Consider the following 23,569-nt stretch of genomic DNA (forward strand, 5'->3'; position numbering starts at 1 on the left):
GCCTGGCCGAGCGCCCCTCCCCCACGCCCGCCCGGCCGAATGCGGAGCTTCGCAGGTAAAAGGGCGGGGCGGGGGGCGATAGACCAGCCACTGCCAGCAGCTGAAAGAGCCGCTGTCTGCGGAGGTCAGAGGGAGTCCCTGCGGGGTCCCTTAGTAGAGGAGCCGGAGCGAGGGGCGGGCTGTCTTCTGAAGGGAGGGGGGTCTGGACTCTGCTAAAGCTGAAAGAGGCCGAGCCGCTGCTCTGTTGGGCCAGAGAGCCGCCTGGCAGAGGCTTGCAGGTGCCCAGACTCGGGGTCCAGGATCCCACTGCCTGCAAGGCCCTTCTCCCATGCTTCCTTAGCCCCCTTCCCCCCCCCCAGTGCACCCACAGCTTCGAATTCCTAATGCGCTGGTCAGCCTGACCATTAGGTGATGGGGAGATGGGTAGGGCAGTGCCGGGCGGCGGCAGCTCTGCCTGGAAACTGGGCTGCTTCGCCTCCCGTGACTCACCCAGGAATGTCTGGCGGAAAGGGGATTTGCTGCTGGCCAAGGACAGGGCTTTGGCTGGCCCACTGCCCACCCACCCACCCCAATTTGGAAGACACCATGGGGAAGGGAAGATGGGGCAGGGAACAAGCTGTTCCAACTTGGAAAAGGCCCCTTCCTCTTTGGAGTGGCTGCCCAGGGCTTTGGCCAGCTGAACGCTATCTCCTCCCCATGCCAACCTCTAGGGCAAAACCCTGTGGAGCCAGCCCTGCATGGAGTCCAGCTGGCCTCTGCGTCTGCCCACCCACTCAGGGAGGGGGACAGCAAGTAAGTGGCATTCTCCTGCCATGGCTCAGCTTGGAATGGCTGTCCAGGGAGAACTGAAGAGGTGGGCAAGAAGGGTGCCAAAGGCTGCCTGCCCTTTCCGTTTGGCCTCAGCCCCAGAACCGCACGGGTAGGGCTCTCTCCCTACGCTCAGGCCCAGTGGGAAGGAAGCCTGGTGGCTGCGGACCTGTAGCCAACCTTGGCTACTGCTATGGGAATGTGTGGTGTTGCCAAGCATCACTCTGTATGCAGAGCCTTTGGCCGCAGCAAACACCAGCTGGAAAGGGCATCTGTCCCTGGGCTCCTTCTCCAGCCACCCTCTCCTCCTCCTGTTCCTTCAGATGGGATGCCCATTGTGCAGGGTGGCTGGAGAAGGCGGCTCCCCCCCATGCCCTCCCCTGCTGGCATTTCAGGGAGCCTCAAAGACCCTGCTGTTCACCCAGGCCTTGGGCAAGTCCCTGTACAAATATAAGAAATAAATGCATTTCAGGTTGGAGACTCATAGAAATGGAGTAGGTCAGTTCTACTCAATCTCGGCCACTTTTAAGATGTGTGGACTTCAACTCCCAGAATTCCCCAGCTAGCAAGAGTGGCCCAGGTTGAGAAACATTTAAGACTTCCCATCTTTTGAATATCTATTGAGGAGGCCTGAAAGTTGGGAGCCCCCCAGAGTTTGGCATAAGATGGACAGTTATACAAATGTTACAAATAAATAAAATGTATTTGCTTTCTTTGTCAACCCTTTCATGTATCAGATCAATGCTTACACCATTCCTGGCCAAGATTCTCCGCCTGGTTTTGTGACTCAACGGAAAAGCATCGCATTTGTTTCCTTGCACACAATCCTGCTCCTCCTTTCACCCCCAGATCTTTTCTTAGCCCCCCCCCCCCGCCCCGTTCTTCATGAGATTTGCTTATTTATATCTCAACCGCCCAGCTCCGTCTCTCCATCAATAAAGTTGCAGAATGGAAGATTCCTGCCCTGGCAGGACTAGAAGACCTCGGAGGCCCCTTCTGCCACCCTTCAGAAGCAGTCGCGGGCGACCTTGCCACCGCGTGTCCCCTCCTCGCTCGCCTGCCTTTACGGTCCCCTCTGCCCCTCCTCTCAGGGCCTGGCGGGGGAGGAGGAGGAGGAGCTCGGATCGCATCGCACCCAAGTAGTCCGCTAGGCGCTCCGCGTTTCTTGCGAAGGCCCAGCCGGGCCAGAACCGCTCCAGACTCATCGGATTAACCGATGAGAGCTGCGCTCCAGCTGCTTCGTCCACCCGGCCGGGGCAGGGAGAGGGGCGGGAGGGGGTCCGGGGCGCTCCTTTCCGAACCGAGCGGCTCGCTCTTGCGGGGGGGAGGGGGCGCTGGACACGCGGGATCGGGCGCAAGGGCGGCGCTGGCCCTTTAAGCAATCTGCACAGTCATCGTCCGCACCGCCAGGATTGCCAAGTCACCGGGTTCAATTCAGTTCTCTCGGCCACGCCCCTCGGGGGCCCTGATTGGCCTGCGGCCGAGGACAGCTCCACTTCCGATTGGGTCCCGCACTTTGCAACAACTTCTCGGAATCTTGCCTACGTCACCGAAGTGGAATTCTTAAAGCTGCAGTGCGCGCGAAGGGGGGGCGGCGCGGGGGCGCCCCGGGGGCCTTTCCTGGCGCAGGAGTGGCGGCCTCCGGGGGGAGTGGTCGCGCCCCGCTTGGTTCTCTGGGCCGCGCCGCGCGTCCCGGGAGGCCACGGCTGCGCTCTGCGGGTCAGGAGGCCTCTGCGAGGGCCGGGGGGGGGGCTCTCGCCCCTTTAAGGCCCCCTCCCGAGTGGAAGAAAATGCCAACTCACAGTGGCGCTGGGCATGACGGGAGGGCGCAGGCGGAGGCGAAACTACATTTCCCGGCAGCCTCCTCCGCGCCGTGCCAGGGAAAGGAAAGGGCTCCTTGCCGCGAGTCAGGCCGGCGGCTCTTGCCAAGCCCCCGCCCGGCGGCCGGCACGTCGATCAGCTCCGCCGCATTCGCGCATTGGCCGCTTTCGCCAGGGGGGCTGTGACGGAACCGCCTCCGCTTCTGCCCATTGGCCGATCCGCCCGCCAATCCGAGGGCGGAGCGGCCGGGCGGCGATTGGGCGGCGAGCGAGGCGGCCAGCTGATCAGAGGCAGCGGCAGCCGGTGAGCGAGCGTGGCGGCGGCGGCAGGGCAGGGCAGGCGGCGGGCCGAATGAGCGGTCGGCCGGCCGGAGTCTCCTCCGACGAAGGGCGGGGGACCGGGCGGCGGCACTCGGGGGCGACCCGGGGCCGGTTCTGGCCATCGAAGGGGTGGCGGCCGCAGTCGGGTCACCTTCCGCCTTCCCTGGTGGGCGACGCAGCGGAGCCTCTGCCCGACGGGGGCCCCGGGGAGGGCGGGGGCCCCGGGGAGGGCGGCGGCCGCGGGGCTCCCGCTGGCAGCGGGCGCGCGGGGGGAGATCGGCCGGGCCGCTGTCGGAGGGGAAGGAGCGCGCCGCTCGCCGCCCCGAAGAAACTTTCTGCCGCGCCCCGCCGGGCCAGAAACTGGGCAGCCGCCGTCGCGCGCCTCGGTGGCCGCGGCCGGGACGCCCCTGCTGCTGATTCATGCCTCGCAGCCGGCGGCGGGCGGGGCGGGGCGGGGCGGAGCGCCTGCCCGTCCTTGGGCCGAAGTTCAGCGGCGTCGGAGGGGCCGTCAGACGGCTGGAATGCGGAGCATCCGGAGCAGGCACGCGGGGAATGCGCGTCGGCCTTAGCCGTTCCACGCGGGCGGCGGGTCTTGCCGGGTGCCAGGCGGGTCCGGGGTTGCGGAGAAGCTCCGAGACGGGGCTGCGATGACTCAGGCGACGGGCGGCGTCTGGGGCGGAAGCGGCTCCGGTCTTTCTGCTGGGTGGGGGGCGAGTGCCGGGTCTTCCCTCCGCTCTAACGGCGCCCCTCTCTCCCCCTCCCCAGCCTGGCGCTCCGGCCCCTTTGGCTACCCGCAGCAGTTCTTCAGTGGCACGCTTTACGTCCCCTCCGGCAACTAAAGCTGCCAGTTGAAGAACTGTTGGCCGTAGCTGCACTCGGCCAGGGCCGGCCGACGGACGGACGGACGGACCGACACAGCCCCGGCCGGCAGCTGCACCGGGTCCTTGACAGGTAAGGCAGCCTGCTAGTCCGTCCTTCTCCGGAGCCCCCGGGACGTCCAGGCCTCTCCTGCCGGGCCGAGAGGGGCCTCGTTGGACAGCTGCAAGTGGTGGAGTGCTGCTTTGCCCCGCCCAGTCGGTCCTTGGCCTGCTGCCTCAGCTGGTCCCGGCTGGGCTCTGTGGATGATATGGGGGGTGTCTGGCTGCTCCCCTGGCCAGAGGAGGTCCCAGTTCTCCTCCTTTGAGTCTCCATTGCTGGGCAGAGGCTTCCAGTCAACCTGTTTCCCCACCACCACCACCCCGACACACACACACACACACCACACACACACAGGGAGCATGGGTGGTGGGACCCTCGGAGCCCTTTTGCCCCTCATGGCAGCAGCAGCAGCAGCAGCACCTGGGGTGGTGGACTTGGCCAGGGGCTCCCTTGCAACCGCTGGGTGCCCTGGTGTTCAGCCCAGTTCCCAGGATGTGACAGGAAGAGGCAGGCGGGGCTGAGCGGAAAGGGGCGTGTGTGATCCTCTTTCCCCCTTGGCCCAGCAGTGGGGGGGGGTGGGGGGCAGGACCTAGGTGGAAGCCTGCCAGCTGAGTTGAGGAGACAGAAGCTGCCCTGGCCCAGCCCTCTGCCTTGTCCTGTCCCCAGACAACCTTTTGGGGGGGGGGGGGGACAGTATAGGCTTCCCTGACATTCAGGAGTCGGTGCCCTCCAGGCGTGCGGATCGATGCCAGGACGGCCACTCCACCTGCTGGCTGAGCGTGGAACTGCTGGGCTGTGGAAGCTGGCGGTCCAAGGGAGAACCCCGAGAGGGCTGCGGTGGTTGGGGGGGATTCTGCTTCTGCCTTGGAACTGGGTGTGCTGCGTCCCTGCTTCCTTCGTTCTAAGCTAGGAAGGAACATTGCATGGGAGGGCAGGGACAGATTTCATAACCTTCCCTCTCCCCCCCCCTTTTGGGGCTCTGTTGCTCTTGGTCCAGTTCGCCCTGCAGCGGGATTACACCCCCCCCCCCAAGGACCGCAGCTATAAATAACCGCGGGCCCCAGAAGTCAACTCTTCATTCCTTTCAGTCTCTTCTTTAACAGAGAAAGGCCTTGTTCCAGCCGGAGGGAGTCGGAGGCGACCTTGAATGGGTCTGACCATCCCACCCGCCAGAGCAGATTTTCCCAGCCTTGAAGATGCATGGACTTCAACCTGGCTGGCTGGGGGATTCTGGGAATTAAAGTCCACATAAAGTTGCCAGGCCAGGAAGCCTTAGCGCCCCGAGGCTGGAGCAGAGCCAAAAGCCTCCTGGGGGTCGGTGGCCCCCTGCTCAAAAGTCTCAGAAGAAGGGGACCAAAGTCAGAGTTTTCTTGTTCTCGGTTTATTTCAGCTGGGTGAAAGGGGGCTTCTGCCTGTGACCCCCAAGCGGTGAGGCCGTCTATTGGGGCGGCTCTTCATTCAGCACCTCCTTCGCCTCCATCATGGACCTGCAAAGAGGCCACTTGGCTCAGGGGGGGCTCAGGACAAAGGACCAGGGGACTGGCAATTGGGGAGGGGGGGACTTACTCTGCCTCCTGCTTGGAGATGCGTTTCCCGGAGTACAGGGTCTCGGCCACCACGGCCACCAGGGGGTCAAAGTTCAGGCTGGCCACTGCAGTCACCCAGCCATCCCTGGGGGAGAAGAGTGGTCAGGGGGGGAGCCATCTCCCTGGGGAGGGGGAGGGGTGCAGAGCAGGGGTGAAATTCAGCAGGTTCTGACGGGTTCTGGAGAAGCCATAGTGGAAATTTTGAGTAGTTGGGAGGACCGGCAAATGCCACCTCTGTGCGGAGGGAATGGGGATTTTGCAGTGTCCTTCCCCTGCCACGCCCACTGGACTGATAGTAAAAAAAAATTGAATTTCACCGCTGGTGCAGAGGGCCCCAAAAGCTGTGAGAGAGGCAAGGCAGTTGCTTCCTCCCCAACCTCCCCCCGTGTTCCTGACTGCAAAGACTGGGTCACCGCTAAGCAGAGTTCCCCCTCTGCCCCCATTGGCATTTGGGTGGGGCACAACTATGGGGAACAGATGCTAATGGAGGTGAGGTCGCCATTATCGCAATAGGAAAGGAGGATTTCCCCAGCTCCCTCCTTGCGTAGAACCTGCTTGTCTTGCTCCTGAAAGCCAGGTAGGTGCTTTGCCTCTCCGGCTGCTCCTCACCTCAGGTAGAAAAGGAGGAACCTCTCCTGGCCCAGTTCGCCTTTCGGCACAGTCTCCGTGTAGCCCTTCCCGTAGCCTGAGAAAGAGCAGGGAGAGGTTCACTCCGGCCGAGCAGCCCTGGAAGCCTTCCCGGACCTCAGAGCTTCCACCTTGTACGCCTCGCTGCCCTACCCGGACGGCCCCCCCTCCACCCCCCAGCCGTACCTGCGTAGCGGATGCTCTTCGACTGCAGCTTCGTCCAGAAGAAGGGCACCGTGTGGAGCGGCTTCTGCCTGCGCAACATGTTCAGGGCCGCCACATGTCCTGGGCAGGAAAGAGACAGGCCGTCTGCCCCCCTTGCCAGGCGAGGAAGCTGGCTGTCTCAAGGGCTCTGGGGGCTGGGGGGGGGCAGGGACCCAGTTGGGCCCACGCAAAAGGTCTGGAAATGGAGCACAGCCCTGGGCTTGCCCTGCGCCACACCTGGGGGAAACCAGCGGCTCCGAGGAGACCCAGCCCAGCCTTGCTCTGGGAACGCAGGGGCCAACAGGCTCCCCTGCACTTGAGCCAAGGTTGCCCACGAGAGGGTCGATGCAGGCCGAGTGCCCCATTCAGAGAACTCCCCTCCCAGGAGCTTCCTCCAGCCTGGGCCAGGATGTCCCGGGGACTTCTCCTGGGGCTGATTCAGGGCCCAGCTAGACCCGGCTTCTGCTCTGCCATCCTTGGGGTGGGACTGGCTACTGACAACTGTGCCCCCTCCTGGCCCATAGCCAAAGTGTAGCTCGAAAGAGGCGGGTACCGTGGGCTTGGGCGATCTGCCAGTGATAGATGGACGCAGACTTTCCACCAAACAGAGCCACGGGGAAGGAGGCCACGTCCCCAGCAGCAAAGACAGAGGGGACGCTGGTCTGCATGAACTGGAAGGGAGCAGAGAGACTGGTCAGTGAATGGAGGGGGGAGGCACTCCCTCAGGGTGACCCACCCCTGCTTACCAGGTCCACCAGGATGGCACCGCCACGGTCAAGGCGGATGGAGCTTCCCTGGACAAAACTGGAATTCGGAGTGACGCCTGTGGAGGGGAAGTGGAGCCTCCGGTCAGGCCAGTGCGGTCCCGTGTGAGGGCTGGCCCCACTCCCTCCAAGGACATGGGGACATCCTTGCTAATAAGGCAGCTGCAAGAAAAAGCCTGCCCCTCCAGATGTGGCCAGCTGCAGCCCTGGTGCCCCCAGCTGGTGGGCAGGAGCAGAGCCCTCTGTCCCTCAGCCTTTGCTGCTCCCCCTGGTGGGCAGAGGAGGAAATGCTGGCGCTGTTCCATCCTGATCACAGACCATTGGAAATAGGAAGCGGCTCCTTCTGCCTTAAAAAGTAGCAGAAGGCGGCCCTGCCCGTCTCCCCTCCTCTTTCAGTGTGAAAATGGTTCCAGAGCACCTCCAACTCACCGATGCCCACCACCACCAAGTCCGCAGGGAGAACTGAACCGTTGCTAAGGACAACCCTGGTGACCTGGGGAAGAAAAGGAGGCAGAGATGCAGCAGCCCCTCCCCCCCTTTTCAAAGTCCTGATCTGCCAGCTTCTGGGGCAGCAGGGGGTCCCAGACCTTCCCATCTTCTCCCTGCATCTGGGCCACATCTGTCTTCATGTGGAACCGAACTCCCTGGGCTTGGAGCATCTGGAAGGGAGGGAGGGAAAAAGAGGAAGGAAGGAAGGATTATTCTCCTTGGATCAGTGCCCTCATCCAGTCACCTCCCCTCCAGGGCGGCTCCAGGAAGCAGCTCTAGTTCACAGGCCATGGGGGGCCTAGAAGGGGCTTTGCTGAGCCTCAGGAGTCCTTGAGCCAAGTGGGCACTTGTGCCCACCAAAGAAAGAAATGTTTGCATTGCTCAGGAACTTTCCCTGTGACGCACCGTCTTCCGGTGGCGGCTACAATAAAAGAAAGCTAGAGATGTTTTTCCACCCAGACACCCAGGAATTGCTGCTTGAACTTGGCTGCAAGGATCAGCCTATGTGGAGGTGCCCCTGGGCACCCCCCTCCTTGCTGTGGGATCGCTTGCCCCTCCCTACCTTCATGGCCACGGTGCCCACCTGACCCCCCAGGGTCAGCAGGTAGGGCAGCTCTTCTTTCTCCACCACGTGTAGCTGGGCTGCTTTGCCAACCAGGCTGGCTGCCACCTCCATCCCTGTGAGGGGGGGGGAAGGCCAGGAGCTGAGAGGAGGCAGGCATGGAAAGTCGAAGCGGGAGGGGTGGGCAGCTCATAGCTGGGGGTGCAGATGAGCCCAGAGTCCCCATACCAATGAAAGAGGCTCCTACAATCACGACGGTCTTGCCAAGGGCCAAGGCCAGGATCCGGTCGGCATCTTCAGGGGTGAGGAGCGTGCGGACATTATCCAGGCTACAACCTGGGCACCGGAGCTTCCGAGGGCTGGGCAGAGGGGAGAGAAGCCCATCAGTCCCCGCCTGGTACCCACAGTGACACCTGGGCCGCCCCCTCTGCTCCCCCCCTCCCCCGGGGGCCTCATTTACCTGCTGCCTGTGGCAATCAGCAGGCTGCTATACGCCTGGGATCTCCCATCCCGGAAGTGGGCCATCTTGCCTGCAGGATCCAGAGACACGACCTGCAGCCGTGTGGAAGTCAGGCCAGATGCAGAAGCCCAAGTGAAACCCCCTCCCCCCATCCAGGCTGACCCCAAGCCAGCAGCAGACTCGAAGGAGACCTTCCCGCGGTGGCTGCTGGCACAGGAGCCGTGAGGGGGGAGCCCAGCGGGCAGAGGTTGGTTTCCTTCCCAGTGCAGGAGTGACCCTTCCTCAATGGAGCCGTTTCCTCCTCTGAGCTTCGGGACATGGCAGCCCGAGCCGCCTGCTCACCGGATGGGGACGGGACAAAAAGCACCAAGGGGAGGTTGAATCGTGCCAAACCATCCCTACCCACCTCGCTCTGCTTCCGGACTTCAATGTCGTGGGCATCCAAGAAACTCTGGCTCCGGAGATACAGGCTGTCGGCTGGGGCCCCCGAGTACTAGGAGGCCGGAGGAGAAGCAAGGCTTAAGAGCTGGGGGGCCCTTTCAGCAATCGGGAGCATCCAAGGGGAGGGGGGATAGGAATCTGAGGCATCCCCCTTTTCCTCTCGTGAGGGGAGGTGTCCCACCTCTGGACCTCAATGTGCTTTCTTGGGCCAGCCCCCTTCCTCTCCCACGGCAGCTTCCAAAGGCTCATGCCTGACCACAAGAATGGGGGGGTGACCCCCCCTCCTCCTCTGCACAGCAGCTGCTGCCCTCCCCCCTCTGCACACTACTCAACTCCTCCCCCCCCACGTGCCAAGGCAAGCCCCTCCCCAGCCCAAACCTGGGTCAACTTTGTCCTGTCGTAGGGAAGGTGATCTTCCCAGGTGGCCATGACGATCCTTCCGGTGAAACCCTCTTGCCGAAGCGTCTCCGCGCAGGTCAGGGCTGCCGGGCCTGGCAGGGAGGGGAGGGAGAGATCCGGTCCAGCTCTGCCCCGTCCCTGGACCAAAGCCTGGCTCTGTCCACCACCACCACCCCGCCTTGACCACAGGCCCACCTGCTCCCAGCAGCAGGATCGTCTGGGGGTCCATCTGGCACTCTCTGGCCATGGGCTTCACTCTGCGGCTGCTCTCGAGATCCTGTCAGGGAAGGAAGGAAGGGGAGGGAAGGAAGGAAGGGGAGGGGAGCAGCGAGATGCCCTGCTGGCCACTATAGATCAGGCACGGGGCCCACCTACCTTCATCCTGGCTGAAATATGCACCTGCCCCTCCTCCACGGTCACCTGCAACAAGAAAGGGCTTTTCCTGAGAGATCGGGGGCCAGACCGTGCCAGGCTTCCCCTTCCCTTGGCAGTCTGGAAGGAGCGGCCTTTCTGAGGCCTCCCCCCCCACAAGCAGTAACCGGGGGCCCAAGAGTGCCCTTCCTGATGCCCAGGACAGGAAGGCAGATGACCCATTCGTCCCCCAACTGACCTACCCCCCCCCACCTAACCAGGCTGCCTCGCTGCGCCTGGCCAGCCCTGAGCCTTCCCCGTGACACAGCCCTCTCCCGCGATGGCTGGGGTTATCTCTGGCACCCTCTTTCTGTCACTGCTTCGCCCACCAGGTCGGCTAACCGGTTCTGTTTTGCTTCAACTGGAAGGCAGCTGTGCACACAGCCAGTTGGTCTAGCGGTTAAAGCTTCAGGTTGGAAAGACGGAGACGGTGAGTTCTAGTCCTGCCTTGGGCTTGAAAGCCGGCTGGGTGGCTTTGGAGCAGCCCCTCCCTCCCTCCCTCGGGCCAACCCACCTCATAAGGTTGCTGCTGTGTGAAAACAGGAGGAGGAGGGAGGAGCACTGGGTCTGTTTTCTACCTGGGGCTATTTGTAAACGTAATAAATGTGGGATGTAAATAAGAAACCTCTACTCTTGAGTCATTATGAAAGTGGGATATGATTCAATGAAATCTGCCTGCATCCTCAGGACGGTCTTTTTATCCTGCCCAGGTTGCAGAGCGGATGCCAGCTGGGGCTGCTGTGCCAAAGCAGTGGGGTTGCCCCACAGGGTGGGAAGAGGAGGGCCAACCCCAGTCTGCTGCACCCAGCTGGGACGGCATACAAGCCCAGCGGGCCTAGGCCTGTGGGGCGCACTCACAAGCGCAGTGGGCTCCGGCAGGAGCTGCACAGACCCCAAGAGCTCAGCAGAGGACAACCTGGGGGCTCCTTGCCCCTCTTAAGGGCTCCAGAGTCATCCATGGCCCCCAAGGAAAAGAGACACTGGGAGGCGGCTGGAGAAGATGCCCCCCCCCCCCCACCCAGAGCAGTGTATGAAAGCCTCTGGGAGCTGGGACCTTACATGCTCCTTGGGGGGGGGGGGGCAGGCAGAGTTCAAACGTACTTGGAAAACAGGCAGACAGTCCAGGGTGGGATACTCCTCAATGTCACCGGTCTCAGTGCTGAAGCAGGCTCCATGCCAGGGGCAGCGCAACCGGCCCTTTGCCAAGTAGCCTGAAAGCCAGAAAAAGAGACCCACGGAGGGGGGGGGGAGGGAGAGGCAGTGTCCTCTGAGAAACCGGAGCACAAAATGCCCCGAGAGGCAGCTGAGACTGCGGGACCACCCAGGCCTCAAGGGGGCGTGGGGTGCTCTTGAGGTCCAAGGCCTCTTTGGGGTCCCCACGAGGAGCAGCCCCTCACCATGAGCAGAGCCTGGATCCAGAGCACCCGAAAGCCAGGCCTTTGCTCCCCACCCAGACCCTCCCCAGTTCAGAGGAGGCTGCACAGGGGGGGGGGAGGAGGGGTTCACCTTTGCAGAGGGCAGCTCCGGCATGAGGGCAGCGGCCGCCCAGCGCTCGGATGACCGGTCCTTCCCTCAACAGCAGCACAGGGTATCCGGCCACCTCGACCTCCCGCATCCTGCACCAAAGGGGGCGGAAGAGCCATGGCTCAAGAAGCCTTTGCTAGGCTAGGAGCCCCCCCCCCACAAAATGGATTGGGACTGGAGGAAGTGCTGGTGGTAGCAGGTCCCCCTGCACCAGTTGGAAGCCGCCCCCCCCCCCAACCTCCGTGTAAAAGCCAGGAATGGGACTCTTGGAATGGGCCAAAGGAGATGCATTTCACACATGGCCAGGAAATAGTGGTGTCCCCCCCCCACCTTAACCAAAAGGAGCCCCTGGCTGAGCCCCCCACCCCACAAGGGCTGCCTTGAGGGCTCAGAGGTTGCAGAAGAGAGCCGGCCCAGACCATCCATTCAGAAACCGTGGTCAGCTGCACCAGGATGGGTGGGTGGGAGGGAGGGAAGTCCCCTACGAGCTCCCAAGGGAGGCTCTGAAGGACCAGCCAGGCCCTGGTCAAGGGCCAGGCAGCCTTGGAGGCATTCAGTCGCCTCTTGAGGGGCCTCGGCTGCAGTCTCAGCAGCAAAGCCCCTCTTTCCTTTGGAGGCCCCACCAGCCAGACCCACCAACCCACCCAAGAAGAAGCAGGAGGGCCGCATCTCAGGGCAGGGAAAGGGTGGGGCCCTAAGGGCAGCCCGGCCCTCTTCCCCCCAACAGGAGCCTCTCTCTGACCCCGGAGGGGCTCCCCTCAACCGGTCAGGAGGCTGACCTGGGCGCCAGCAGCCGCATGCATGCCGGCTCAACTTGTGCACAAGAAGCCCCCAAGCAGAGGGGTCAGCCCTGTCCTGACCCCAGGGATGCTGACTCACTCGCCGTCCTGGAGCTGATCTTCATGGCAGACACGCTGAGTGACCAGGCTGTTTCCACCATCCCCCTTCTGGGCTGAGGCTGGAAAGAGAGAGGAAGGAGGAAGTTGGGGAGACCCTCTCGCATCCCCCCTCCCCTCCCAGGGGCCCCTCTGCAGCAGCTGCAGGTCCTGCATGGTGCATTGAAAGGACCGTAGAGGCTCCTCAGAAAACCCACCCACCCTTTCTGCCACTGGGGCCGGCACCAAAAGGTCCATAAGCAGCCGCTGGGAACTGGGGCAGCGCAAAGATTCCCCCCCCCACCCCGCTCCGGACGAGAGAGCTTCTCAGCTGGGAGCCTCGGTGGCTGTCAAAGGAGGAGGAGGAGGCTGGCCTTTCCTGGGGCAGCTGCAGGAGCCGCCTTTGCAAGCAGAGCAAGAGGCAGGGAGCGCCAAGGTCCCACTCTGCCACCTGGGCAGATCTTTGCCAGGCAAAATCTTTCAACCACACTTCTTAGTTAAGCCCTGCCAGAGGCAGAGCCCCAGCTGCCCAGGCACCCCACCGCTACTTGGATCCCACCCCCACTTTGAAAAATGGGGGAAGAGCTTGGAGGTTTGGCTTGTCTTTTGGTGTCCCCCCCCCTTCCCCAGGGGTGAGAGAGAAGGACTGGCCCAACTCTGGCTTCCTGAGACTAGAACTCACAGCCTCCTAATTTCTGCCCTGGTGCCTAATCATCGCGCCAGAGGGGCTCTCTGTGGTGATAAGACCGTCTGTTATGGGAAACTTTAACTCAAATCAAACTGAAATGCTAAGGTAATAAAGTCAAAAAAATTGTAAAGTAGCCTCATTTCCCCAGCCCCACCCAAGTCAACTGCCTCTCCCCTTCTGGTTGCCTCTTGAATAGCTGCAAACCGTGATGCCCCCCCCCCAGGAAGAATTATCCACCTCACTTCAAACAAACGCAATAAGCCTGATGCGTCCTTGCCTTAATTCCCAGCCAGACAGGTTTTCCAGGATGGGAATTCGGGGGTGGGGTGTCACAGTGGAGCAGAGCTGGGGGGGTGGGGGAACGAGACGCCTTGGCAAGTCCAGAGTCTGGCAGGAGGGAGCCGAAGGAGAGTTGCTGCTTTCTCTCGCTAAAGGCAGGGCGGGCGAATGGCTTGGTGGGTCCACCTAGTGCGGCCCCTCGTACAGGGTTAATGGCTGCCCCAGTTGTTGGACTCGAACGACAGGGGGCTGGACGGAGCAGACAGCCAGGCGGCAAGCGATCTCCGCTCCGCGCTGTGACCCCTTTCAGCTCCCAAAGCCCTGGAGGGATCCGGCGAAGAGCCTTCCGGCACTGGACCCACACAACATTCCAGCTGGCCGTTTCCAGCAGGGGAGGGGAACTCGGCCCCTTTGGCGCCCAAGGAAGATAAAAGCCCAGCGCCAAGTGGATCCCCGGGAGGGGGGCCTTCAGCCTCGAACGCCCAGGGCTTCTGCTCCCACATCGTGGCACACCCGGAGAGGCTCCCCCCCCCCCGCCCACTCAGCCAAGGCCCCCGCTCCATCCTCAGAGCCGCCCCCCACCCAGGAGCCCAGACTCACCGAGGCTTGGCGGTGCTGCCATCGGAGTGGGACACAGGGCGGCGGCGGCGGCGGCGGCGTCTCGGAACAAAAGAGGGGACGGGACGCGCCTACAAGCGGACCGTCCCTCCATCGCCCATTCAACCTGGCGCCGCCTCCGAACTTGCCCAAAGTGGGCGGCGTGCATTCATGTAGGCATTTATAAGCCGCCCGACTCCGCCGGCGAGAATCCTGGCGACTCCCAGCCGAGGGGGCGGGCGGGTAGGGCAGCGTTGGGGCCCTGCCCATTCCAGCGGACCGGGGGCTGCAGGGGCTGCACCGCAGAAGCGCCCGAGGAGACGACCTGCCGCTGCGCCTGAGGGTCTCCGTCCGGGCACCGCCACCTGTTTCGGGCCAGCGCTACCCTCTTTTCTGGGCTTCCCGCCGGCCAGACTCGGACGAGCCCCCGAGCGGGGAAGGCGAAACCGGCACTGATGCCAACAAGTAAAGCTCTCTCTACCTGACTCCTCCAAGCGGCAGCCGAAAGGCGTCGGGCGGCCGCGGACCGGAGTCGGGCGGACTGGGACGGCGCTCAGGGCTCGGCGGTCGTGGGCAGCCGGCGGCACGGCTGACTTCAGCGGGCTGGCCAGCGGGTTCCCGGGGGCTTCGGGATGCCACAGCGCCCGCTCGCTTTGGGGTGAGTGGCCGCCTGCAGACCCGGTCAACCTTGTCGGTTGAGCCCCCGCTAACCAGGCAGATTCCCGGCAGCGCAAAACACTTCTCCCTCCTGGAACGCCGAAAGTTGCGCTTGAAGCAGAGGAGGTCCCCGCGGCTCAGGCCCGTCCCGTCCCCTGCTCCGAGTCTCCGCGCTCCCAAGGCTGCCCGCCCAGCTCGCAGGCCCGGCACTGCCCACCCTGCAGAAGCCACGAGGGTTGCCGAGCGGCGGGGCGCTCCCCAAGGCCGGGTCGGGCTTTCGCAACCCGCCGCGGAGGTCCAACGCGCCGCCGTCGGCTTCGGGGGTTTGCGGCTGCTGAAGCTGCTCGGGGGCGCTGCGGGCAAAGCTCCCGGGGCACCAGTGCCGGGCCGTGGCTCTCTGTCCGAGGGGAGGGGGTGCGTCGCCATGGAGACGGGGCGGCCGCGGAGCCAATGGCGGGCGCCGCCGGGGGACGGTTTGTCCGCCGTCACACCCCGCGGCTCCTCCCGCTCCGCGGTTGCCCCTTTCCCCCCCGGCCCTCCGCGCTCTTGGCTCCCCGCTGCCCTCGGGCTTGCTGCGCTCCGCTCCGGGCGACGGCGAGTGGCGGGGCCGGCGGGCTCGGGGCTCCGGCAGCCCCGCCATGGATTTAGTGCTGCTGCTGGGGGGCTCGGTGGGCGCCTTTCGGCTGCTCAACACCGTCGTGGAGCGCCTGGTGCCGCCACCCTCTCGGGCGCAGCCCCTCCGCTGGAAGTGGCGCAATATTTGGACGTCGCTTGCCCACAGCCTGCTGAGCAGCTCCTGGGCCCTCCTCGGGTGGGTGGGGGGTCGCGGTCGGGGTGGGCAGGTGGAGCCGCGCCGGGCGAGCACTCACAGAACTCCGCTTTCTCCGCCGCAGGTTCTACTTCTACCCCCCGATGGGCGAGGATCTCATCGACCAATTCTCGCCCTCCGCGCACTGCTTGCTGGGCATCTCCATCGGTAAGTGCCTCTCTCGCCCAGACCTTTCCCCGACCAGCCGCCCCCGCGAAGAGCAGGGCAGGGCGGAGGTAAGAAAGGAAAGCTTCGGGGTGCTTGAAGAGGCTCCTGCGGCTCAGGGATAGAGCTGAAGCACAGAAGCGCCCCCAACTCTGTCGCCAGCCGCACCCCTCTTTTCTCCCGCTGGAGGGGGGGGCAGCCCAGCTGCACGTTGCCGGCCCTGGAGTGCAGCCTCCTCCACGCTTCTGTGCTGGCATCTGGCGGAGGAGGGCACTGGTGCCAGGCGAGCCCCTCGCTGTTCCCTTCCTTGCATGTGACCGCGGGGGCACACAATCGCTCCATTTTCCTGCTCCGTGGCTGCCTGAGACTGCCCCTTCCTCTTGAGGGAAGCTTACAACTTGGTCTGCCCCAACACCCCCCCCCCTTAACTGCAACAAAGGAGTAACAGAAAGGTCCATTCTGTAAAGTTTACTCCTCCAAGTGGGCTGGATTGCGGTTCCCAGGAACTCTAGACAACATCGGGAGGGGTGCGATGGGGAAAGACATCCCCCCCCACCTCCTCCAGAACAGCAGGCAATAGCAATAGCAATAGCAGTGGACTTATATACCGCTTCATAGGCCTTCCAGGCCTCTCTAAGCGGTTTACAGAGAGTCAGCATATTGCCCCCAACAACAATCCGGGTCCTCATTTCACCCACCTCGGAAGGATGGAAGGCTGAGTCAACCCTGAGCCGGTGAGATTTGAACCGCTGACCTGCTGATCTAGCAGTAGCCTGCAGTGCTGCATTTAACCACTGCGCCACCTTGGCTCTTGGCAGGGGGGTGCTGGGGCTAAATCACCAACTGCTCTTCCCCGTTGGAGGCTGGGGCTGGGTCTGGGTCTGGGCAATGGGGTGAGTGGGGATGGATAGTCAGAGTGGTGACTTACGTCTACCTGTCTCTGGCGTTGCACACTGATCCCTCAGCATGGGGACGGGGATTCCTAGGGAGTCCCAACTGTTAGCTCAGCCTCCGCTGGTCCCCACTTGTTGCTGTTCTGGGAGAGCCTGAAGGCCCTGCTTGAAAGGACAACTGACCAATATGGGAAGAGTTGCACTGAGAGCCCCTTGCACTTCACTGTACACACACACACACAACCACACCAATCATCTGAGCTGAGCCAGAGGTTCGCTCAAGGGTGCTGGGAGGGGGGAGAGGTCAGCTGAAGAGTTTCCAGCAGTTCAAGCAGAGGCAATTCATTCCTGGAGGTCTGCTTAGAGCCCCTTTTCCCTTTCAGGCTGGATATCCCTACATGGGGGCGAAGCTTAAAATACTTTTCCTCTTTGAAAGTTTTCCCTGCAGTCTTTCCCACACGTCCCTTTCCTTGGACAAATTGACAGAATTAGGGGCAGCCCATGCTCTTCAATGACCACACCATTAAGGGTCCTTTAAGCAGATAAAATGAACACCTCCTAATGGACCTTTCTAGTGGTCAGTGTGCAGGTAACAAGCCTCACTGTTGGGGGCTGGTTGTGCGTATTTGGTTCCTAGTTAAATTTTCCTGGCTTTTGCTGGAGCCAGGTGGAATAAAACTTTTTTCCCCCCCAAGTTAAAACTTTTTATTACTTTATTAGGAATAAAACTTTATTAAGGTGATGCTTCAAAATGTTTACAAACACACCAATGTGTATTTGTGTTAATGCAAACTTCTGTGTCTATTTTCAGGTTAACATTTGCATGTTAACTGTTACAAAAGGAATTTGAATCCCTATAGGATTAAGTCTGGGGTTAGGATTAAGTTAATCGCTCTAAGGCTGCTAGGGTTTTAAAAAGTTCCCCCGTCCGTCCGTCCGTCCGTCCATCTGTCCTTCTCCCCCCACCCTTGGAGGAATTATTTCAAATGCCTAAACAAACTATTTTAGAAAAGGCTGGAAATGCATTTCAGGGGCTTCTTTTCCTGAATTCAACGTGCTGGTTTTAAAATTCCACAAGAATTAAAGGCCTCCTTAGGCTATTATTTATTTCACAATGCACAAAATAGGGTTTGCTTCCCCAGGTCAGCGGAGCCTAGAGTTCAGTCCATCACTCCTTCAGTTCTGGTTTGAATCCGAGTGGTAGTCAACCAGTTCTGACAGGTTCTGGAGAACCAGTAGTGGGAATTTTGAGTAGTTCAGAGAACTGGCAAATAGGCTGGCCCTGCCCCGGCTTCTGAACAGAAGAAGGGAGCAGGAAAGCAGGTGAGTGGGGTGGGGAGGGAATGGGGATTTTGCAGTAAACTTCCTCTGCCACGCCCACCAAGCCACGCCCACCAAGCCACGCCCACAGAACCAGTAGTAAAAAAAAATGGAATCCCACCACTGGTTTGAATCCATATAGAATGAGGGCTAGGTGTAGGCCAGTTATGTGCCTAGGGTTGTTGCTCCTTCTCTGATGGGATTCGATTCAAGGTCTCCTGTGTGGTGGCCATCCTGACCTGGGGGCTCCAGCCTCAGGAGGGAGGGGCTGCTGTGCACAGAGATTGATGTCTGCATGCCCTTGGGATTCGCACCATTGCTTTATTTATATGCTGCCTTAACAGTTTTTAAATAACTTAAAGTAGCCAAGATGGAGAAAGGCTGCCTTAGGTAGCTTTATCCAGAGATCTGGAAAGGACCTGGCACCACAGGAACCTACCCATCTGCTCTCCAGGCAGGACCTTTTCCTCCCTCCATTGTCATTCCTGCCAATCACACCTGTCCGGGGGTCTCCCAAACACTCTCCCGCTGCCCATGTGCCCGGCTTCCCTGTGCCAGCTGCTCTTGAACCTCTGTGGAGCAACGGCTTGCTCTAACCAGCCTGGGATGGCCTCTCTCCAATACTGGCCTTTTCCAGAAAACCTCGTTTCCACCCATCTGTGTTCACCTCTCTTTTCTATGCTGAGCCTGTCCGGGTGTGAGAAGGGGGCTTCTCCTTCTGCTGGCCCTAGGACCTCTTCTCCAGCAGCCCAGCTTCCTGGGACGAGTCAGTGAGGGCCAGCCGTGGGGCGGCTGTTTTATCGCAGCTCAAAGTGCTGTATGCCTCCCTTGGCCTTCCCCGCGGGGACCTTCCCCGAGGTTTCCAAAGCACTTGGAAGATACTCCTTGCCTACTGTGGGTGCACTTCTCACTGGAGGGCCTTCGACTCCCCCCACCCCTCTCCCGGCTGAGCAAAGGTGAGTCCTTGCAAGGGCTCTTCCCCCCCCCCCCCCGGAGGCTCTTCTCGTGGCCTAGGTTTCCTTTGGGTGGACTGGGCTCTTTTTCCACTTTCTTCTCCGGCAACCTCTTTGCTTGTCAGCTGCTGATTCACCCTCCATGGGCTCCTTCCCAGGGTCCAGATGTTGTCCTCACACTCAGAACCTGCGGGAGCCACTCTAGACCAACCGTCTCCACTGCTTTTCGTCTCTGCTCTCAGCCTCTCCTGCCAACCTAGCCGCTGGCTCCAGAAAAGTTGCAGGCTCCCTTCTGCTCCCCTTCCCGGGAAGTCCCCTCCGGCAGCTCCCGTCTCCTCTCTTACCTGTCAGCCCCCTCCAGCACAGAGCGCAGCATCGTCCAGGCTCCATCGCGCCTCTCCCTTCTCTGCTTTCCCTGCCACTTTTTGTATTCTGCATCCAAGACTTGTAATGCCACCCTCCAGGTGCCTCTGGCATCTCCCCCTCTTGGTCCGGGTGCCTGTCATCTTGTGCTAAGTCGCCTGCCTTCCTTAAAAGGGAAGGGGTGGCCTTAAGGCAGGCCCATCCGTTTTCCTTAGAACATAGAAGAATAACCCGCTGGAAGGGACCTCGGAGTTCTTCCAGTCCAGCCAGCGGGGGACTCTATGCAATTTAAGACAAGTGGCTGTCAAATGTCTTCTTTAAAACCTACAGTGTTGTTGTAGTACCCACAGTTCTGGAGGGAAGCTGTTCCATCAGTCGATTGCTCTCACCGTTAGTAATGTCTTCAGCTGGGCATTTCAACCCAGGACACGTGTGTGACTTTGGACCTTCATTCCGAGAAGGATCCAGATGGGTTGAAGCTGGCTCAGAGAAGGTCCCCGCGGGACCCGCCCTGTGAGGAGCAGCTGCTGGGGCTGGCCTTGTGGAACAAGCAGAAGGATCCGGGTGTTCCGGAGGGGGGGGGGCACGATGAAGCATGAGCTGGCAGTCTGCTGAAGCTGCCAAAGGAGCCAATGCAATCTTTGGTTGCCCCAACAGAGGAACACGGAAGGAGAACATGGGGAGAGATACAACTGTCCTGGTGCTCTGTGGCTGCAGTTGCCCAAATGCTACAAGAAGGGCGCTGGGCAACGGACGGAGTGAATGGGCGGCTAAATCCCATGGAGAAGGAAATAGCCGGCTGTTTTTATGCTCAGGGAGAATGGAGACGCAACAGAGCCCACTTGAATGCCACAAGGGGAAGATCCCCTGCTTTTACTCTGCACAGTCTCCAAGGGAAGGCTGAGAGCCAATGGGCTGAAGCTTTACAGAGATCCAGCCTTGAAACCAGCAGGAATCTCCTGACTTCGAGTGCTCTGAAGCAAAGACCAGCTGGCCTCCTGGAATTGTTCTCAGGCAACGACCAGGCTGCCGTTCGCTTGCTCTGGGCCGGGGCTTGGGAAGGGAAGGCCTCCAGCGCCCTTTCCAAGAGCTTGATTCGGTGTTCGATTTAGGCCCCAGAAAGGAGAAACTGGATAGCTGCATTTGGGGACATAGAAGGGTCCCGTAGAGAAGAGGGTCAGGATCTCCCATCCATGGTTATAGATGGTGAGGTGTAGGAGGTTGCAGTGTCCTAGATCTTGCTGAAATCTGAGGAAAAACATATGGAAGATTTGTCTGCTGAAAATCTGAATTTGCTACCTTGGGAAGTTTTTAAGAGCAGCCTGGGCAGCTGAATCTCATGGTCACTTTCATCCTTCCCCTGCCTTGCAGAGGGTTGGACAACATGATCTTCACGCTCCCTCTAACTCACATTGGGATGATTTGGTGAAAGGTTGGCATGGCGTGTGAAGACACCCACAAGCTCTTTAGTCAACTTAGTTAAGCACAGTGTGCAAAGCCTACAGCCTGCCTGAGCACCCTAAGAAGTTACAATTCTCATGGGTTTGTTCCATTTAAATTGGAGTAAAAACAAGGGTCTTTTAAAGTAAAGCGAAAGCATAAAGTTTAAAGACATCTCACAGCTTTTGAATCTTCAACAGAAGATTTAAAGCAGCAACTTCATGGCAAAAGAGCGGGATGAAGGGAGACCATAGCTGGGAGTCCACTTTCTGGGCCAGAGGAGACAAAGCCACTTGGACAGCCTCCCCTTCTGATTATGCTGCCTGAGAGATTTGGCAGACAGTGGGCGGGGGGGGGGGGAGGGGGAGGGGGGAAGAGCCAATCTGGACTTCATCCCAGCATCCAGCCCTAGAGATGAACCAGGAACAAAGAGGGCCCGGCTCCTCCGCTTTCCCCACCCCCGATTCTGGGGTTGGCCTGATTCTGCTTGGCCTTCCTGGTCACCCAGCTGGTCTGGAAAGCAGGTGTGGAGTAACCCCGGAAGGAGAACCAGGTTCTGAGCCAGGAGTTGTGAGTCTGCGGCAGAGAGAACCGGCTGCTTGCTGATGGGACGTCTCTTCTTCCCTCACAGGGTATTTTGTGCAGGACTTCTTGGACATGGTATGTAACCAGAAGCTTCAGAAATGTTGGGAGCTGCTCTTCCATCACTTTGTGGTGAGTTACTGTCTCTCATGTTAAGAAGACGTGACTGTTCCGGGCAAGGGGTGAGTTGGGAGGAGCAGCCAAGCTCCGAGGGTGCAGGACGCCTGTGGCCGGGAGAGCTGGCAGAGAGGCCTCGTCGGGCTTGGGCTGGGCTCCTCCTGGGGAGTTTTGTCCTCTTGGCCGAAGAAGGAGCGTGGGACTCAGGATGGCCGTAGCAAGGATGTCCCTGCAGGGGCCTCCAACACCGCCTGGCCCTGACTTGGTCTGCTAGCCAGAAGGGCAAGAGGCCCTTTGCTGTTTGCTGCCGGGCCCTTGCCGAGGCCACGGGGGTCCAACCTGTTTCAGCCCCAATGACCGCTGCAACTGTGCCCACCTGCTGCCCACTGGCCATCTCACCAGGCTGGCCGGGCCATAGCAAGGAGGGAGGGATCCCCTTCATTCTGCCATAGTTCGTGTCAGTTGGGGTGCCAGCCCTCGGCCTCAATGCAGGGCAGGGGGCACGAAGGGGGCAGGAGGGTCTCTGAGCCTGTGCAGAGGGTGCCTTCGTGGAACTCCTGCAGGAAGGGGTGTGCTTTTGAACCCCCAGCTTCAGTGGGGAACTCTGGGTGGCCCACGTCAGAATTAAATTCAGCAGAGGCCCAGCCTGGCTTCCAACTTAAACAGCTCAACTCCTTACAATCCTCCTTAAGCACATCTTGCAGGGTGGCAGGGGGAGGGGAAACGGGCTTGTTCTGCAGAAGCTGTTCAAGGAGAGCTCAGTCCTCAGCAACTCAGGTGCTGTGAATTGGCTCCCACCAATGGAGGGGCTTCCCTGCCCGCTCCTGTAAGTAGCTGGGGGCCGAGAGGTGGGAATGCAGAGGGGAACCTGTAGGTGCTTTCCATCAGCCAGAGAGAGCTGACGGGGGGGGGGGCATGGCTGAAGAGGAGGTGGGGGCTGCTGTTTGAGAGGCTGTTAAGGCTTAGAACTAACTTTTAAAACTCTGGCTGAGGGTGGGAGGGGGGGCAGGGCTGCCCTCTGCCACAGGGCCCCCTTTCTGAGGCTTGTGGGGGCAGAACAGACGCCTGGGGGCTGGCCTGGTCCATGGATCAGGAGGCGGGTCAGGCTGTGATCTGCCCCGTAGGAACAGCTGGGGAGCAGGTGGTGACAGTGGGAGCTGCCCAACTGCTTTCAGGGCCAGAAGGTTCCCATCTGTGGCAGCAGCCGGATTCTTGCCGCTTCCGCCAGGGGGCTCCAGGGCCGGACGCTCCCGGGGGAAGAGCCAGCTGGGCCTTGCTGTCTTCCAGGTGATTGTTTGCTTTGGCTTTGCTTTCCTGGCTCGTCGCTTTGTGGGCTTTGCGATGGTGGCTCTGCTGGTGGAGATCAACTCTGTCTTCCTGCACCTGCGGACGATCCTGAGGATGGCCGGCTTGGCCAACACTCCCTTCTTCCGCCTCGCCAGCCTCGTCAACCTTGGCACCTACCTGGTGTTCCGAATCCTGATCTTGGCCTGGATGAGCCGCTGGCTGGCCCTTAACCGGGAGAAGGTCCCGGCAGTCCCCTACGTCATGGGCACGGTGGGCATGGCCATCATGCTGTCCATCAACATTGTCCTCTTCTACCGCCTGCTACGCTGCGACTTCCTCCCATCTCGCAAGAAGTAACGGCTCGCCACCAAGCACCAGGGGAAGGAGAGCCAGCCGAACAAGGCAGAGGGCCCAAGCGGGCAGGGGGAGAGGAGGGTTCCCCCCAGCGTCTCGGGAGCCCCTTTGCTGCCGAGCGATGCAGATGGGAGCAGGGCCAGCCTTCCCGGAGAGCCCTGTGGAACAGTGTCGTTGTGCTGCTTGGCGGGAAGGCTGGGAGCGATGACGACACAGCCAGGTGGGTTCCGCTTTGCCTTCCATGAGGGAAGGGGCTTATTGAAATGACTTTGCCCTGTGCATCTGTGTTCTGGCCTTTACTTCTGGTACCTGGTTCCCTGAAGAAGGCGAGTCTCCTGGGAACAGGTGCTCTCCGCCTCGCCCCTTCCCTTCCACCCCTGCCCCATGGCAATACCCGAGATGCTGCCAGGCCGTGGAAGGGTGTGGCAGAGAGACCGTCTCACCGTCCCCCCCTCCCTGATGCCCATGGTGGACTCCCTGGAGAATAGCATTTCGTCAGGAGCCTCCCTGGGAGCTTCTACCCTTCCGTTCGGGGTTTTAATTGCTAACGTTCTGTAGGTCAATGTCACTAGTGCTGGTACAAAAGGGACCGGGACAGACCGGGGGGGGGGGGGGGGCTTGGGAATGGAAAAAGAGCAAGGACAGATCAGAGCCTCGGGGGTTTTGCTGGAAGCTTCCCTGTCAACAGCCATTCCTCCTCTCTTCCCCCCCCCCCAAGAGTTACAAGCAGGCCCTGCAGCCCTTCCTTCCCTTTGAGCCGAGGAAGGCAGCGTCCAAGGCTGTCAGCCTCTGTCCCTTCCGGCTTCCCCAAAGGCTGGATTCCCAGGCCCGTCCCTGGAACTGCCACCCTGATGCCAA

General features: G+C 60.9%; 2 protein-coding genes across 2 annotated transcripts; one reads left to right on the forward strand and one right to left on the reverse strand.

Annotated features, from left to right (window-relative positions):
• Positions 1-3,563: 3,563 nt before the first annotated feature.
• Positions 3,564-12,322, reverse strand: LOC116507540 (apoptosis-inducing factor 3-like). Its single transcript, XM_032215753.1, has 18 exons — positions 12,213-12,322; positions 11,316-11,425; positions 10,911-11,020; positions 9,774-9,818; positions 9,594-9,675; positions 9,378-9,490; positions 8,965-9,051; positions 8,559-8,650; positions 8,327-8,457; positions 8,099-8,214; positions 7,635-7,706; positions 7,477-7,540; positions 7,030-7,106; positions 6,837-6,954; positions 6,266-6,364; positions 6,062-6,137; positions 5,433-5,537; positions 3,564-5,353 (listed from the first exon to the last, which is right to left on the reverse strand). Exons 2-18 carry the CDS (start codon positions 11,422-11,424, stop codon positions 5,305-5,307), a joined length of 1,545 nt encoding a protein of 514 aa, XP_032071644.1. The 5' UTR covers position 11,425; positions 12,213-12,322; the 3' UTR covers positions 3,564-5,304.
• A 2,678-nt stretch (positions 12,323-15,000) lies between these two features.
• TLCD2 (TLC domain containing 2) lies at positions 15,001-23,283 on the forward strand. Its single transcript, XM_032215760.1, has 4 exons — positions 15,001-15,240; positions 15,323-15,405; positions 21,003-21,085; positions 22,358-23,283. The coding sequence occupies exons 1-4, from the start codon at positions 15,068-15,070 to the stop codon at positions 22,712-22,714; spliced, it is 696 nt and encodes a 231-aa protein (XP_032071651.1). The 5' UTR covers positions 15,001-15,067; the 3' UTR covers positions 22,715-23,283.
• Positions 23,284-23,569: the final 286 nt, after the last annotated feature.

This window comes from Thamnophis elegans, chromosome 4, assembly GCF_009769535.1.
Source record: "Thamnophis elegans isolate rThaEle1 chromosome 4, rThaEle1.pri, whole genome shotgun sequence".
NCBI lineage: Eukaryota > Metazoa > Chordata > Lepidosauria > Squamata > Colubridae > Thamnophis > Thamnophis elegans.